The sequence below is a fragment of the Phyllostomus discolor genome, chromosome 3, assembly GCF_004126475.2.
Source record: "Phyllostomus discolor isolate MPI-MPIP mPhyDis1 chromosome 3, mPhyDis1.pri.v3, whole genome shotgun sequence".
NCBI classification, from domain to species: Eukaryota; Metazoa; Chordata; class Mammalia; order Chiroptera; family Phyllostomidae; genus Phyllostomus; species Phyllostomus discolor.
The window spans coordinates 27,514,245-27,532,058 of NC_040905.2; the positions used below are offsets into that span (position 1 = coordinate 27,514,245).

At 48.3% G+C, this 17,814-nt stretch overlaps 1 protein-coding gene across 2 annotated transcripts in view; it reads right to left on the minus strand.

Moving 5' to 3' along the window:
• Positions 1 to 15,477: 15,477 nt before the first annotated feature.
• Positions 15,478 to 17,814, minus strand: part of ANKRD33B (ankyrin repeat domain 33B) — a 58,381-nt gene continuing 56,044 nt past the window's right edge. For both annotated transcript variants that reach the window (XM_036020265.1, XM_028517781.2), the window contains one exon: positions 15,478 to 17,303. In XM_036020265.1, the coding sequence (XP_035876158.1) occupies positions 16,471 to 17,303 (833 nt within the window). In that variant the 3' untranslated portion in view covers positions 15,478 to 16,470. The remainder of the gene's footprint in view (positions 17,304 to 17,814) is intronic.

A 17,814-nucleotide genomic window follows, 5' to 3' on the forward strand; every position in this document is an offset into this window, starting at 1 on the left:
CCCCTGGAGCACCTGGAATCTGTTTTTACTTTGACCACACTGAAGCATCTGTGTGTCTCATCATGTTCTGTCCAACGTTTAACTTCCTCTTCCCCAAACAGACTTTCTAAAATTCGATTAAGGGCACTTACAACAAGAAAATTAATTTATTTTTATTTTTTCATCCTCCCCCACAACCCTAGATATTATTAAAAATTCAACTGCCATGCTTTCAAAAAAAAATCCAATTTGTCAACTGGAAAAGACCCAACGTGATATAATCTGGAAGATTTGGAACTCTACCCAGAAGCCCTGAATGAGCTTTTTGATTACATTTCAGCATTGTCATTCTGTGCTGTTGAGGGTCACCTAAAAGAGCCCAACATTTTGTAGCACAAAGGCTCAGTTTTTGCCCAAATTTCCAGAAACCTGCCTGTGTTGTTCTTTACGTAGAGATGGTTTGAGAATACAGAATGTACTTAGAGTTCTGATAACGGTCTTCATTGTCTCTAGGGCAGTGCCTTCCACCTGGGTACGATGTGGCCCCCAGGGGACATCTGGCAATGTCTGGAAACATGTTTAGTTGTCACAGCTGAGGACTGGGGACAGATGCTAGTGGGCAGCATCTACTGAGCAGAGTCCAGGGATGCTGCTGAAAATCTTACAATCTGCAGGACAGCCGCCACCGCAGAGAATTATCCAGACCAAAATGATGACAGTGTCAAGGCTCAGAAACCTTAACGGTCCTGTTCTAGAAGTCCGTGACATGCAATACATACACTAAACAATTAAAGGCCAATTCCCCTCATCCTGGAATCTTTGGGGGGGGGGGGGGGGGGGGGAATAATATACATGTTTCAGTGGTGAGGACACTGAAGTGGAAGCAGCTAAAGAAACTCAAGCTGTGTCTGCATTTCAGTCCCTGGAGCAGAAAATAGCAAATTGCTATGATGCAGATTTTGCTCCTCGATGCAATGGAAATTTTTAGACAAAGCAAGCCTTTTCCTTCAGGGAGGCGTGCAACAGTTCTACAGCATCAGAGCTGTTTTCCCAGCCACCGATACAAAGAAAAGCAAAGAGACATTTCCCTCGGTGGCCTCCCCAGCACACTCACCTCCACAGGCACCACAAACACACGGGCTTTTGTCTCAGCTACTTAACTCTTCTCAAAAGAAGGTCTAGAAATCTCTGTCCAAATGATTACAGCCTGTTTTACAAAACAGACCGCGTGTGTCTCAAGCCGATTAACCTCAGGGTTATCGGTAGATAATCCTGTTTTAAGTATTATTTGGTAATTAGTTTTTTTGTTTGTTTGTTTTGTTTTTAACAGATCAGTTATTTAATTAGTTGTTTCAAAAGAAATTTAGAACTTCATTTTGGGAGGATAAAGCCCATTTGTGAGAGCGGAGGTAGCCCTGGAGCTGAGGAACAGCTTTGATTTTTGGCAGAATTTGCGAGTCCACGGCTTTCTGATCAACCTTGCGTTGCTCTGCAGTCTTGTATTTCTCCTCCTCAGTGTCCAAGATCCTCCCCCTCCTGGTGTCTGGGCTTACACAGCTTCTTCTTCTTGAAGTAATAAGCATCAGTGAGATGCCTGTAATTAGTTATGTAAGTGAAGAACAAAGGAGAAAAATTGGTGTCTCTCTGCAGTTAAGCAGGGAGTGAAGGGCAATGAAACATGTATAGTTAAAGTTTGGGGGGCCAGAGAGTCAGCTCGCCTTGCGTCCATGTCTCCTAGCACAGCCTCCCCCACCCCCAGCACCCCTCCACAAATCCTTGTTTCCATCACAGAAGGAGGAATACCAGGCTAGCTGTGAACTCTTGAAGAGTGGGGTCATTTCTTAAGCCCCTGGCACTTCCCCATCACCGCAGCTACCTAGACTGTAGGCTTGGGACACTGACATCCTTTCCATCCCTCGGACACTGAAGGTGTGCTTTAGCTGCAACACGTACAACTAGATGACATCATGTGGGACAAAAAACAGACACACACAGTTTACAGCAGGAAATGAAACAAGAGCTTGTGAAAGCCACATGCTTTATCATAAAAATGTCTGCCTCTGGTGCCACTGATGCCTCAGCCTCAGTACGTCAGTTGGCTGGAAACTTTCGGGTTCAGTCACCTCTGAAAAGCACTATTTCAGGGTGCTGTCAGTGAACTGGAGGAGCCGTGTGACTACAGAAGTCACTCGGTGTCAATGAGCCCACTTTCAGTAGGTTCGGGCTCATCCTAATTCTGGTCACCGGAAACGAAGAGTATGAGATGTCGCACCGCAGCAGAACGGAGAAGCAAACTGGAAGCCGGAGCAGTCGCTGTGGGTGAGCATCTGTCCTCACCCCATGGGACCGCTGCGAGAAACCCACATCCTGACACGTGCCTCCTCTCAGACAAGTAGGTGTGAGCCTGGGCTTAAGCAGACGGACTTAGGAGTAGAAAGGCTCTCTGGACAAAAATAACAGTAACCGCCTCCTTCCAAAAAAAAAAAAAAAAAGCCTACAAAAACAAAACCCAAGAAAAAGAGTTTGGAGTCAGATTTACATAAGGACAAAAAGAAACCCCTCAGATGACACGTAATGCCAAGTCACAGACATTTAACCTCCCTAGGGTCCTAAGCCCATCGTGACAGGTAAAACAACTGAAATCCCTCATATATTTATTGCTTGGGTTTCACAGCTGAAGTTTTTTTCATGCCTTGGTACTAATGTTTTTCAACTTAATAGGTTACATTATTTAACTACCCTATAGAGGCTCTTGGCGTGTCAAAAGGATCCCCAAGGAAAGTTACCCTGGGAAACAACAGCAAGACCAGAAGATCCTTACTTTGAGGCACACAGCTGTTGCAGTGCCTAAAGACAGTTGGTATTGATTTGATAAGCCAGTATTTTCCTCAGGAACAGTTAGATAACCTCAATGTAAGACGATGATAAAGAGGCATTTATTAATTAAGGCTATGTTTAACTATATAAACTTAATAAGAGTTATACAATTTTTCATGAATTGCAAAGGCACTGAAGGGCACAGATTTCTCTCAGGAGTAGATTCTGGACTTGAGTCACCATCATCATCACCACCACCACCACCACCATCACTATCCTCAATCACCATCACCACTATCATGTTCACCACCACCACCACCACCACCATCACTGTCCTCAATCACCATCACCACTGTCACATTCACCACCATCACCACCACCACCATCATCATCATTTCCCTTCTCATATTTAATAAGCAGTTACTATGTTCCAGTCACTCACAGCAATGCTACCTGGTAGACATTGTTATTGCTGTTATACATATGAAGAAACAGGCTTAATGTGGTAAAATAACTTAATTTACGTAGCCAGTAGGTGACCCTTTATTGTCGTTTCCACACTCAATTCATTCCCACCCATCTGATTCCCATCCCTACTCTGACCAACCAGGCCATCTCTGGTGTCCTCTGTTGTTCGGAGAGCCCAGGTATTCTTTGGGTTACGTGGCTCTCATCAACCAGCAGAAGTTGTTCCCTGTGGCAGTAGGGCCCCAGGGGTGAGGAAGAGAAGAGACCTCAGGTTGCCAAACAATTAGATGCGGAGACAGCTGGGTCCTGCTTCTGTAATGTAGCCCAACAAACTCTGAACAGTGATGCTCAAGTGAGCTTCCCCGACTGGCAGCACCCCACTCCACAGACACTGTCACACACTGATGGCAGGGGGGCAACGCATCCCCAGGACAACGGGAGTTCCGCGTTGGGAACGCTCCTGGACTGCCCATACATCTTCTCCTTCGGCTGATCTTACTGTGGATCCTGTCCCTGTGATAAATGAGTAAAGCAGCCTTCCATGAGTTCTGTGAGTCCTTTTAGAAAATTATTGAACCGGGTATAGTTTTGGGAATCCACTCCCCCCAACCTTGAGGTTGGTGCCAGAAGTGAGGATAGTCTTAGGACCTGTGCCATCATACCTCACAGTTCGGCTAGCTCTGGGTACCAGTTGTACCCATAATCCTCTTCGGAGACAGAGATGAGGACTGGGCACTGAATGACACCCAGGGCCACCTTGACCCCCAATTTGTTGTGGAGCTGCCTGTGACCAAAGCTTTTTTCTCAGGGGAACAGATGTCCCCTGAGGACCAACAGGCCATCACTCTCTATGCTGGGTCTAGAAAGAGACCCAAGTAAGACCCTCCTGTGCACTCCTTAGTCAGGAAGGATGCAGGGAAAGAAACCGTGGGCCACGGCCTGGGGCCGGGGAGCAGGCCGTGTGCATTTCTCACCCCGATTCCCTGAGCCACCCTCTGTCCATGCCTTCTTAAGAAAGCAGCCTGATTTTTACGTGCTTGTAGTAGAGAGAAGAGAAAATCAAAGTAGTTAAACACTTTGTTGCATCTATTCTTCAATTTCTCAAGTCAGCGCCATGCTCCACCTTCCTGGACTCTTACCCTGAGAGCGCCAGCATGGGCCAGGGTTCGGGACTACAGGGTTACTGTGCTGAGTGACACTTTCAGCATCACAGGCTGAGACTCAGGCTCTCACTGCTTCATGGCAGGTCCACTTTCCCTCTTTGCCTGCTGTTCTAAGTGTCTGATGTCCAGAGAACAGGCTAGCCGCTACCGTCCACCTCACTAGCACCCCCCGGCCCCACCCCCCTTCCCACATAGAAGGTCGGGGAACAGGCCTCTTACCAGGCTTCATACTCAACTCTGGGAAGAAATGATGGGCTTCTCCTAGGGGCCATGCTTCTTCCTTCCCATCGTGGTTAGAAAGATCTTGACCCAGCCAGTCTGGGTGCTGCTCCTGGCACTGAGGCCACCCCAGCAGCCGAGCCACACACAGATGACAGAGTCCACAAACTGTGACGGCAGTGCAGCGCTGGGCAAGGAGCAGGGACACCTCTGTGCCTGCTGCAAGACCCTGTGTGGGCCGAGGCAGACCACCAGAACCGGGGCTCCCACAGGCCTGGGGCTAACGGGCTCTGCCTGACCGTCCTGGGGGAAGACCTCTAATGGAGGACGTTAGAACTCAGAAGGCCTTTGAAACGTGTGTGTCCTCATCCCCACTGCAAGCCGTGTTGTGCTGCTCTGTCTCCCCTGAGGATCACTGGGGTTCCCGAAGGGCATTCCTGGCCCCTTGGAGGGTGTGGAGGCAAAGAAGAGCTGGAGAACCCCTGAGGACTGTCAGTCAAGGTAGTGAGCACGGAGTCTGTGCTCACAGTGGCCCCCAGCGTCTCTCTGGCCGGGACTGGCACCAAGCAGGGAGTACAGCTTCCATTCAGAGATGTATTCTTCAAGAAAATGAGGAACACTGCCAGGACCGCAAAGAAAACATGCAGCAAAGCCAGGACTGGACACCGTCTGTCTGTCCCCAAAGACCTTCCCCCATACAGCTCAGAATATGTGTATTGTCATTTGGTTTAATTAAACCAGCCAAGCATCTTCTTCCCCGTATGCTTTTCTGGGAGAACAGCCAGGCTGAGTCTAATAAACCAGAGCATCTTCCACATTTCTACCAAGCTGATTTAGCTGGTTTCCATTGTCATTTAACGTCCTCCTAGTCAAACACCTTCATCAACATGGCCTAATCAGCAATGTCCCAGGAGGCGTCTGGTAGCAGGACAGCCGCCACTATCCCCTCAGCCAGCGGGAGCAGCTGATGGTGGCTCAGCTTTCTGACTCCTAGGCAGACAGACTGAGGAGGTTGGTGGCAGCCCAGGTGTGCTTTGGACCTCTGCCAACTCCTGCTCGTCTCCAGAAACAGAGCCCGGCCCCTGGGAATGACCTCTAGACATCTCAATTGTCCAGTGTGGGATGTTCAGCCACCCCCATAACCCTAGGGCAAGAACCCCTCCCTCACCAATGAGGTAAGTAAGAGGCTATCAAAACAACGAAGGCACTCAGATTGCAGTAGATGCAGTTGTGGGGGTAAGAGCAGGAAGGAGGAAGTGTCACAAAAGCCGGTTTGGGCTTGAGAACATGCATAGTGTTGGGGCCATGCACTCAATGAAGAAGTGGAAAAAGAAACAGTTAAGCAGGAAATCACGGTCTGCCTGGAAAACAGTATGGAGATGCCTCAAGAAATGAAAAATAGAACTACCGTATGATCCAGCCATTCCACTTCTGGGTGCTTAACCAAAGAAAATGAAAACACTAACTCAAAAAGGTACATGCACTTCCATGCACATTGCAGCGTTATTTACAGTTGCCAAGATATGGAAACAATCGAAGTGTCCATCTATAGATGAATGGAGAGAGAAGACGTGGTGTGTACATATACAATGAAATGTTATTCCGCCATAAAAAGGAAATATTACCATTTGTAACAACATGGATGGATCTTGAGGGTATTATGCTAAGTGCAATAAGTCAGACAGAGAAAAGACAAGCACAGTATGATTTCACTGATATGTGGAATCTTAAAACTCATAGATACAGAGAACAGATTGCTGGGTGATAGAGGTAGGGGGTAGATGGTGAGAGAAATGAGGTCACAGGGTACAAAGTTTGAGTAATAAAATAGTAAGTCATGGAGATGTAATGTGCAGCATGGTGACTATAGCTAATAATCTTTCCTGTATATTTGAAAGTTGCTAAGAGAGTAAATCTCAGTTCTCATCACACAAAAAATTGTAACTCTGTGTGGTGATAGATGTTAAATGAACTTATTGGGGTGATCATTTCACTATATATATATACAACATCTAATATTATGTTGTTCCCATGAAACCAATATTTTATGCAATTAAAAAAAAGAGCCGGCTTTAGCACATGCTAGCTTTGCAACACCTCCTCCACACCTGATGGAAATATTCACCACCTGTGTGAGGGGCCTAGGCAGGGTCAGCACGCTTTTTCTGTGAAGGGTCAGATAGCAAATATTTTAGGTTCTTTGTGCATACAACCTCTGTCACAACTACTGAACTGTGCCCTTGGAGAGTAGAAACCGCCATAAACAATATGTTAACCGGTGAGCCCCAGTATAACTGCATTTATAGAAAGGGAGTGGCTGGATTTGAACTAGTGGGCTGTAGGCACCTGGCCCAGAGCACATGGGCACGGTCGCAGCTGAATACCTAAACTGGTTCAACAACCTCTAGCCAGGCTATTGAGATGGCCCAGGCAAGGGTGCAGAAAGAAGATAAAACTGGCCTCTAGTCTTCAGGGGTCAGGCGGAGGAGGGACTGGTAACCACTGGGTGGCCAGCAAGAGGGAGAGCACTGGGAGTGAGCGTGAGGACATGAGGAAGAGGGCCGGCGGGGGGAGGGGGGGGGGGGCGAGCGGACAGAGTTTAGGAGGCATGCACTCCCAGGCTCCCGGTGTTTCTGACTCAATGGCCAGGGTGGTGTTGCGGGTTGAGTGTGTTCCCAAAAAGATATGTGGAAGTCCCTTGTGAATGTGACTTAATTTGGAAATAGGTTCTTTGCACGTGTAATTAAGTTAAGACAAGTTCCTACTGGATTAGAGTGAGCACTAGTTCTTATACAAAGAGGAAAAGGTGGGCACAAACACACACACACAGAGGGAAGACGGCCACGTGGACGTGGCGACAAAGGCAGACGGAGGCTGCTACGAACCGAGGGACGCTGGCAACCGCCAGGAGCTGGGAGCAGTGTGGAAGGGTCCTCCCGGGGCCTTTGGCGGGAGCACGGCTCTGCCCACACCTTGATTCAGACTTCCGGCCCCCAGAACCATGAGGGAGTACCTTTGTTTTTGTGGTTTGAAGCCATCTGAGTTTGAAGTAATTTGTTGTAGCAATCACAGGAAACCAACACAGGTGAGCCCTGAGGTGTATTTCAGACATTTTCCAGGTTGCTCATGCAGGGAGACAGTGGTGCTTTGAGAACCACAGGCTTCTGTACCTGCACAGGTTAATCTGTTGGCTCGAGGAGATTATGAAAGTTGCCACATTATCTCAAGGGCCTGAGTCGGGAACTCAAATCAGTGTGTAGAATTAGAGAAACACAGGCTGGGGCTAGAGATGGGGTGGGACCGTGGGCCCAGCACCTGCACAGCAGTGGGAAGGAAGGAAGGAGGGTTGCTTTGGCCACCCCCAACCTATGACCTCACCCCTCAAAAAGCATCATGCACGTCAACCAAGGGAGGAGGAGGAGATGGGAGGCCCATTCCAGTGGGGTTTGGCCAGGAAGGAGGTCCAGTCGGCACCTTTCAATGAGTCCTCGGGACTGTTAGCAGGTGAAAGCTGGTCCCTTCTGGGTACAGCCCAGGGGTGGGGGGTGAAAAGGCAGTGGGATGACTCCAGGCCCCAACCCAAGGGACTCCTTTGCCCAGGAGTAAGGACATTTTGTAATCTTTTGCACTGCCTGCCGAGTGACAACTTCCCCACCACAATCCAGGTCCCTTGCAACTTCCTGTTTTTGGTGGCCTGGAGTGTGGCCCTATCCAGCTTCCCCGCTAGGGTCTTGGCACTCATTTCTCAATAAGAGTTAATGAAAAGTTGAAATCATGTCCTTACAGCTAACTGACTTCTTGATTTTCTTCTTTTTTAAATGGTTTTGAAGTACCAAGACAATTTGAGTTTGAGTGTTCTGTTTTATTTTATTTTATTTTACTTTAGCCAGGAAAACACAAGGGAGAGCAGCGGTCTGTGAGACCTGTGATCGGGTGACTTTGCTGCAGGGGCAGTGTGCCCCGGGGTGGGATGGGATGCTGCAGGCAGCTGACAATGTACCTGAACAATTTGCACATCAGTGTGTGTTCTGTCAGCAGACTGGAGGTTGCCAGGCCATTTATAATGTCCCCACTGCTGGAAGCCAGCCCAGTCACCATCAAGGGAAATAGCAGGAATGACCTGCTTGGGGCCAGTGACCGTGTGAAGAAGAGCCTCAGTGAGGGGCAAGGGCTATGGCAGAAGTCCTCGGAAGGTCACATGACTGCCGGAGAAAGACAAAGGTTGCTCTAGAGGCCCTCAGAGTGGGGGTGTCCCCAGTTTAGGCCTCCCTCACAGCATTCCTAGCTTCCATGGTAAGGAACTTTGAGTTTCACGGTTGTGCAGTGTCAGTCAGGAAAATAAAGGAGACGGACCACCTTTGCCTCCCCCACTCACTTCTCAGGTCCCAGCTCTCAGACATTCTGAACACGTCTGTCTATTCCTCGTAGGTTACCTCCCTGTTTACCTGTGTTCCCACCATCACACACACACACATCTCCTGCTCTTTCACAAACAGACACAAATAATATCCAGTAGCAATTTTTTTTAAAGATTTATTTATTTATTTTTAGAGAGGGAAGGGGGGGAGAGAGAGAGAGAGAGAGACACGAATGTGTGGTTGCTGGGGGCCGTGGCCTGCAACCCTGGCACGTGCCCTGGCTGGGAATCGAACCTGCAATACTTTGGTTCGCAGCCCACATTCAATCCACTGAGCTACGCCAGCCAGGGCTTCCAGTAGCAATCTTGACCTAGAACAAAGTTTTATTTAAAAGTTTACTTTTTATTGAGGGCCTTCCTTAATGGCAATTATAATTTTTAATAAGTAGGATTATGATATTTAATGCCTCAGACTTCAGATGCAGTAGAATTTTCCAAACAATAGGAGCTGTTTGTTTTCAGTCCCATCAAATAAAACCTAAATGATGAATTCTGTGTGAATATAATTTTTAGAGCTACAAAGAGAAAAATAAAGCTCCTATAAATCAGAAGAAAATGTAAAAGAAAAAATGGCTAATTTGGGGGTAGGAAAAAGTCTTAAAAAACACAAACTGCAAATATTTCTTAAAAATATTTTGACAAGTTTGACTAAATCATAATTTTGAACTTTCATATGAGATACCTGAAAGAGAAGTGGCAAAATGGGAGAAAATAAACGCAATATGTGTCGTAGAATGATGATCCAAAATTTGTAGCAAACTCTACAAATCAGTAAAAATGACACCAAAAACTAAACAAAAAATTGAGAAACATAAATTAGAAATTTTTATAGCAGGACACATGAAAAGATGCTCAACTTTGCCAATAATTGGGAAAATAAAAATTAAAATGAGGTACAATTCCTTAACTCTCAGATTGGCAAACATTAGGAAGTCTGATGAACAGCATGTTGCTGCAGGTGCGAAATGGCCTCTTTTGTCCATGGCCTTGGGGCAAGTACTCAGCAGCCTTTGGAAAGGTCCACAGAGCAGTGACTGCTAAAATTAAACTGTCTTCCCTTCTACCTGGCAAACCCCACTTTTACACTCCTGTCTTAGAGAGTCAATTGTGTATACAAATAGGAAAGTTTGAGGCTCTGCATTACTTGTATGAGGTAAGAACCAAAAACTCTGTGACAGGCTGACACGAGGCAATGGTCAGTGAACCATGGCGCACCTCTACCAAGGAATGCCACGCAGCCATCAGCAAGACCGAAGGGCCTGGCCCATGCTCTCCCCAACACCAGTGAAAGCCACTGTACTTACAACGGGGTCTCGTTGGTACAACCTCTGGAGGGAAGAAAGCATTAAAAATGTATTTCTAGGAGGGTGCACAAGTAATCGGCCCCAGGGACTGGGCCTGGGGAGGGTAAGTCACTTTTCCCTGGAGACCTTATTATAGTGTTCGGTCGATGTATCCTGTGTTTGAGCATTACTATTTTAGCTGTTAAGAGAAAATAATATTAATTTTCAAATTCTTTACAAAGCTTTCCAGAGACAAGTTTTAAGTAAAGGAAATAAACTAAAGAACAACATTTGCATTGCACCATTTCGGTAAAAGAATACTCATAAAAAACAGAACCGCATTTTTGTTTCAACTTATGCATGTCAACACTTGGAACCGTGACAGGAGGCTCCTGTCACCAGTGTGGACGTCTGAGAAGAGCCGGGAGGCAAAAAGATTACTGTAATGTGGGGGAAAGCATTCATCAATAACTGGAAACATTTTTAAAATGTTACCTTTGAAAAATAAAGTGAAACTGAGTCAGAAGAAAGTGCACATTTATTTCAATCAAAATAAGTGACATTAAAGAGATTCGTATATTTCATTGTTTCATTTTCTAATGTATACATACTTAGGCTTATTCAAATATCACATTTTTGTAGCATAAGAATGTTTATTTCACAAATGATTTTTAACTCTGTAGCCACAATTTCCCCATATGTTTATATGATCACATCTTTTTCTCTACACTTTCTAAACATTAAGTACAGAATTTGTTAGAAGTTAAAAAAAAATGCATTCTTTCTGCTGAATAATATATCATATTTAACTTAAAGATTATTAACCTTTTGGATATCAAAAACTGACGCCATTGGGGGTCACATTGATTTGTAGGCCCCAAAATAGCCCTGAGGTCTAAATAGGAAAATACCTTTTAGAAACTAACAAAAAACTCTCACTTCGAAATAAAGCACGACGATATTTACAAAATTGCGTCTGGACTAAACGTTTTTACAATTTCCAGAAACCTGCCCGATTTTCAGAAACGACGATGAAAACAACGTCACATCCAGAACACAGAGCTTACATCAAGGTCAAACACCGCTGGAGCCCGGGCGCCCTGTGCAGAAGTCCACACGCACACCCTGGGACACCCAATGAACGCCAGGCAGGGTGGTTTGAGGGAAGAGAATTTCAATGAGGTTAGCTTTTTTGTTTATCTGAATGGGGTGTATTATTCAAATTCCTCAGGACGTCCCAAAGGCTCTCGGGGCTGCTGGTAGCACGTATGGGTGTACAGCTTCCCTGTATGGTTCTCATCAGACTTGACAGAGCAAACCAGCTGCAAACCAGCTTCCGAACTCCTGCTCCCAAACTGGCATTCAAGTGCTCCCACGGGACCCCCCCAGAACTTCGCCAACAGCAGGTCAACACCTGCCCCGCTCCACCTGGGAGGGCGGCCTCAGTTTGGTTTCCGTTCTACATGGTCCGTAAGAACAATATAAAGGGGTCGCATCGTGATGAAACAATGTCTCCCCAAACTCAAACGATGTTATTACCTTTGATTAGAGTATCTAACACTCAGGCAGGTTTGGGGAAATCTCAGCACTTCTTAAGGGTGGATTCTATGGTTAACCTGGTGCCAGTCTTCAGGGGAGTCAGCCCCCACCCGTTAGCCATGGCTGAATGCCTAACAGGCCTCTCCAGGCGGAGTCCTCTCCAGCCTGGGGCCTCGCCGTGTCCAGGATGTTCCTCAAGGGCAGAGAGACCCAGACCGCGCTACAGGACCTCACCAAGGAGCTCTGGTACAAGTCATCTGGACAAACACCACCTCTCAAGAAAAAGACCTGCATCATGGCATGCTGGCTGTGTCACATCACATTGGCCAGAGCCCTCACAGTGGCCTTGGGCTTGCCGTGCTTCTGAATACACTCCATCCAAGCAGGTCACACCTGACATTCCCTGGGAGACAGTGAAGCCACAGCGGCTGTCACCTTTGTGAGCAGAAAGCCAGGTCTCATTTCAGGTCTCACGTGGGTGTGGGCGTGAGCACTCACCCCTTATCATGCACTGTCCACTGTGACACAGCTCGCTGCTGAGGGCTGTCACCGAGCTGCAGGGGCCACAGAGTTGTGTATGCAGCTCTGGCGCCCACCTGAGCCACTCAAAAATCAGTTAATCAATCCAGGTAGTGGTCAGGCTTTCTACTTCCAAAAATCCTCCAGAGGTAGATCTTTAGCCACTCGTTTTCAATGTTAATGAAGGAGTGTGAATTCAAGGGCACAGAAGCGAGCAGCTGACTCAAGAGTCACACACAGGAGCCCAAAACAAGCTCTAGGGGTATCGGGGTGCGCGATCGGGGTGCACAATCGATCGGGAAGGGAACAGCTCAAGTTTCAGGAAGAACTGTTCTTGTTGGTGGCCGGCAGCAGCTCAGTTGCGATGATGTTCTACCCAATTCCAGTTGTCGTCATAAACGTGACTCTGTTGTTTAGTAAGGAGTGATTGTGCTCCGCCTTCGCCCTTTTCTTCCCCAGAAGATCCTGGCCCTCCCGGCAGCTGCCTGATGCGATGGGGCTAAGGCAAGCCGGCTGCAGGGGAAACCGAGGCCCAGGCCCAGGGGGACAGGCCCTGAGGGTGTCTGTGCAGAATCTGAACAGCTCCCCGCCACAGAACAGAAAGGGTCCTGGGCACTTGCCCAATACTGTAAACAAGAAAAAGTGCCAGCATTTTATCACATAAAGGACTGGCTGTGACTTGGCGCTTCCAATAGTTTGTGATAAATCTTAATTCTGTCGGGAACAACCATATTGTATTAGAATGGAAAAATGAGCAAGCGTGAATCTCCAGGTGAACCCGGAGGAAAAAATAACAGCTGACGAACAGCAGGGCTGTAACTCATTTCACAGAGCAAACTTAGCAAAATTATGAAAAGGTGGTCTTCTCTCCTCGTGTAGTGTGGACAGGGGGGAAATACGGTGCTCTTGCCAGAGGCTGCGAGGTGTCACAGTTTCCCATCATCTTCGTGTTCCCGGGGTGGCTCACGCAGACTTTTGGGAGGGGCGTCAGAAAAGCAGGAGTCCACCATGTCCTGTGCTGCGTGTCCCTAGCGTAGCTCCAGACAGGACACCCAGGTCATTCCAGACAGGCTCTCCCGGTCTTCCGCTCCTCCTCCTTCCCAGCGCTCAGCTTGGTGCTGGTCTGGCCGTGGCACACTTGATCCACATGAGCATGTAGAAAACCGAGTCATTTCACGCCACACACTCCAGTATCAGATGGGAGGGAGGTACGAGCAGCAAATAGCCCACCTGTGTGATCACAAAGACCACCATTCCCAGAGGGGGTGAACTTTTGTAAAATAAATACAAGGTTCCCATCCACAAGAGGCCACCGAGAGGCACTGGAGTGACCCCATGTCCACCCCGCAGCCATCTCAGCTGCCAGGGTCCCCCGTGTCCAATAACCAGGAAATCTCAACTGAGGGGCGACTCCCAAGAGTCTCCCTCAGAAAAACAGCAGCACTGATGTAGTCTTAGAAACATTCCTTTTGTCTACTTTCATCGTAATTCACACAAACACTAAAAAATATTAAAATATACTTCAACTTTGCTCCTAACTAAGTTTATATATAAATCCCTGAGAAGGTACCTGTCAACTTGAAATTTACTATTTATAGTTCATCAACATCAGGAGTACATGCAGACACCGCCCCCTGCGCTCTCTGTACACGGGGCTGGGGGTGTTGTCATCTGTCAGGAGAGAAACCCAGGACTCCCTGCCTACAATGGGGGTGGGGGTGGGGGGGACTAAATTCTAAAGCAACTGCACAGACGCTGGAGAATCTGCTCTTCATTTACTACTGAGTGTTTGGAGGTCACGACATGATCGTTCAATAGGGACGCCATGTGCCTCTCATTCTGGCCTTGCTTTTCTGACCTTTTTAGACCTCAGAGTGGTAGGGCTAGGGATGAGCTAGGCACTTAGCCAAATCTGAAGAAAATGGGCAGAGGAAGAAAAGGCTAGTGAGGACAAAAAGAGGAGGCAGAGTGGGTGGCAGAGAAAACATGTGACAAAGCCAGGAAAACACATGAAAATCAGAGGGGGGCCCATCAGTGCCCCTGGCCCTGACACTGGAGGACAGGGGCAGGCGATGACCCTGAGTGAGACAAGGCAGCCAGCCATCCAAAGCAACAAAAATACAGAAACACAAAAATGTGGTCTTAAACAAAACGCCAGATAGGAGCAGCAGGGAGACTGCGGATGCTTTCACATTGGGGACCAGCCCTCATCTCATCATCTCATCATCTCATCCAAGGGGACTTGGCCAATCCAACTCTTAGCCACCAGGGTCCCCTGCAGCCAACCACTACCAGTGATGCTTAAAGGGGGTCCAGACCTCTGAGCCATTCTTCTTGTGCCTTTCTGGGATGAGGGAGGAACTCACTACAGTCTGGGTTCAAAAGCTGAATTATCACCACAACTATTCCCCATCAGTTCAGGTGCAGTATGCAGTATTGAGGGTTTGGGGAGGTAAGTATGAGATCCCTGATGGCTCATTGCCCGATGGTGCTGGCTGGGAGGGGACAGAGAGAGGTCGGTGTCACTCCCACTCGCAGCACGAGACAGCCGAGCATTGGCCCCAAAGTAGCAGGGAGCACAGTTTGACCTGCGAATCCAGGATTATTATAAAGGCCTTCTAAATCCGTCTGTAGTATTTTAAATCTCGAGCTCCCAGGCAGGATACTATTTAAATAAAGTGCTGTCAGTAGTGCATATGTGACATACTCTACAACCCACACGGCCAGTAGAAGTTTTCAGTGCTTTACAGATTTGGGAAAAACTAGCATGGACAGGAAACTCCCACTGAGCGCTTGGGGCCCAGAGCAAATCACGTGTGTGCTCTGCCAAAGTCCCCGCGGCTTGGAAACCCTCCAGAGTCAGCGTGAGGATAAACTGAACCTCGGGACAGGTATCAAAGGAAAAAGGAAAGTTCACACGGGGAACCTTCGGAACTGCGTCTGGAGGAGGGAGCCAGCCGGCCCACCGGAGGAGACTTCACCTGGAACTCGTCTGCTCAGAGTCAGCTCTCACCCCTGCTCCCCCAGAGGCTCCTGCCCTCCTGCCCTCCTGCCCTCCGCGTCAGCAGCTTCCACTCCGGGCCCCTTCTTCCTTTTGCACGGTCTCCTATTTTAACAACATCTGAATTCAATTTATCAAAGAGCACATGACTTGATTTTGTATTTCTAATAATAATTTATTAGAGTTGCCCCTGTTTGGTTAGGACGTTTTCCCTCTTCTATCTGTTTTTGAATACGGTAAAGACGTAGTATCCAGCTTATCTGAAATCCCTTGCTCCAAATGAGTTTAGTTCTAGCAATAAATACGTTGCTCTATGCACCATTTCATGCTTTGGCAATAGGTATTTCTTCATTATTATTAGTGTATAAATAAGAGAGCTTGAAAAATAAGATACAAGGCAATCTGATTCCTGTCTCACTTGATCATTTTGCTGTGAAAATGCCGCCACCAAATAGAAACAAATATTTGGCATCACTTAGTGAAATCAGCAAGAACACACAGGGCTGTGCCTACCCAGAATGAAAAGGAAAGGCAAGATCAAAAACAAAGAGCAAAATGGGGGAGAATTTCACAAGTTCCAAATGAAATCATAGTGCTGTCACAAATGATTATTGCTAGAGACAGTATTTCAAACAAACGCTCTTCAGAAAAAAATGCATTAAAACTGTCTTAAATACAAACAGTCCCACCACCAGTAAAATGTTGCAAATTGTATCATGATTTAAAATACAAAATTATACAGAAAATGCCCTTTGATAAATTGCTTTTAAAATTTTTTCTTGAGGTTCTAAACGTAGACTTAGGTAAATTGCCTACACCACTAGGTGTATCGATTGCTAGGGGAACTGGTTTCAGGCAAAGCAGTCTGTGCTACGCCCACCTCACTCTTGGATGCAGGCTGAACAAACATGGACAGCTTTCTGGCCCCACAGAGGATACTGCCCCGGAAGGCCCTGAGCAGCGAGGGTGGGAGGGAGGTGCACCTTTGCTGGCGCTGAGCCACGCAGCCTCCCCACGGCCTCCTCTGGGGGCTCTGGGTAGCGCAGCATCCAGACCCAGCTCCCCTCACGTCCTTTTCCTCCAAGGCACCACCCTTCTTTCCTTCTCCGCTGCTGCCACCCGCTGCTTCTCCGCCTCTTCCGCCTTCTTCCTTTCCTCTTTGGCCTCCTTGTACCTCCACTTGGGGAGCTGCAGGTGGGAGCTGTCCTTGGTGCTGCCCTTCACAGGTGGCCGCTCGGGCTGGAAGGTGGGCGCTGGTGCCTTGGTGATGCGCACCCTGGGGATGACCACACCCTGCCGCATGCTGCCTCTCCTGAGCAGCTGTAGGGGCAGGAGACTGGCCTTCCGTGGGGCACCTGGCTGCTGCAGAGAGGGGAAGCTGGCTCTTTGGGCCCCCTCTCTGGAGACGCCCCCAGCGTGGGAGGTCCGGATTCGCTCCTCAGTGCCCTCCGCCTTGTCCCTCTCCTGGGCAGATGTGTCCAGGGCCCCGGGAGCCTCCAGGATTTCCTGCACTGCCAGCCGCCTTTTTCCCACACAGGGGGGGTTCTCGGGGCACACGGTCTGGCAGGCGATGGCCACAGCAGGACTGTAGAGACTCGTGGTCATCTTGACCATGTGGTCCAGGACCCCTCCATCCTCCAGGCCCTGGCGTGAGCGGTGGGTCAGCGTGGACCGCACAAACTTGGTGAACCTCTGCAAGCAGTTTTTGGAGTCTGCAGACTTCGAAGGCCCCTCGAGGGGCAGCGGCAGCTCTGGTTTGTACCTGTCCCCAAACTGCTCCGGGAAGGGTCGCTCCAGCAGCCTCTGGATGAGGCGCACCGCTTCCATCCGCCCCGTGTACGTGGCCCACTCCTGCGGCGACATCCCGCGGCGGGGGTCCCTGGCGTGGACGTCTGCCCCTGAAACACACAAAACAGAAACTGTCATTCGAGGCGGCAACAAGGGCCTTTCCCTTCCACAGACAAGAAAAGAAAATCACTGGAATGAAAACAAAGGTCAAACTTCCAAATAACAGAATCTGCCCCCGGCCAGGTGGGTGACCCTGCCTCTGACCAGCACCTGCCGCATTTGCTATGATAACATGAGGACACCTTTCAGTGCGCCGTCTAATGGCGTGTCTGTCCCAGATGAAACTACCTGAAGTCAGCGCCTCCGTCTTGGAATTTTTAAAGCCATGAGATTTCATGGCTCTGCATCAACGGAGAGATGACGACAACAAAGGTGCTGTGTGAACATGGGGCTGAGGCTGCTAGAAGGTTCTACAACTTCTAACAGTCACAGTCCCTCGCATTTATTGATCACCTCACCTTTCCCTCACAAACCCTGTGGCGGTCGTCATTATGTCACAGAAACGTGAGGCCGTTCGCGTGTCCAGTACAGAGGCTACCTCTCGCTTGCTTTTGTTTCCTC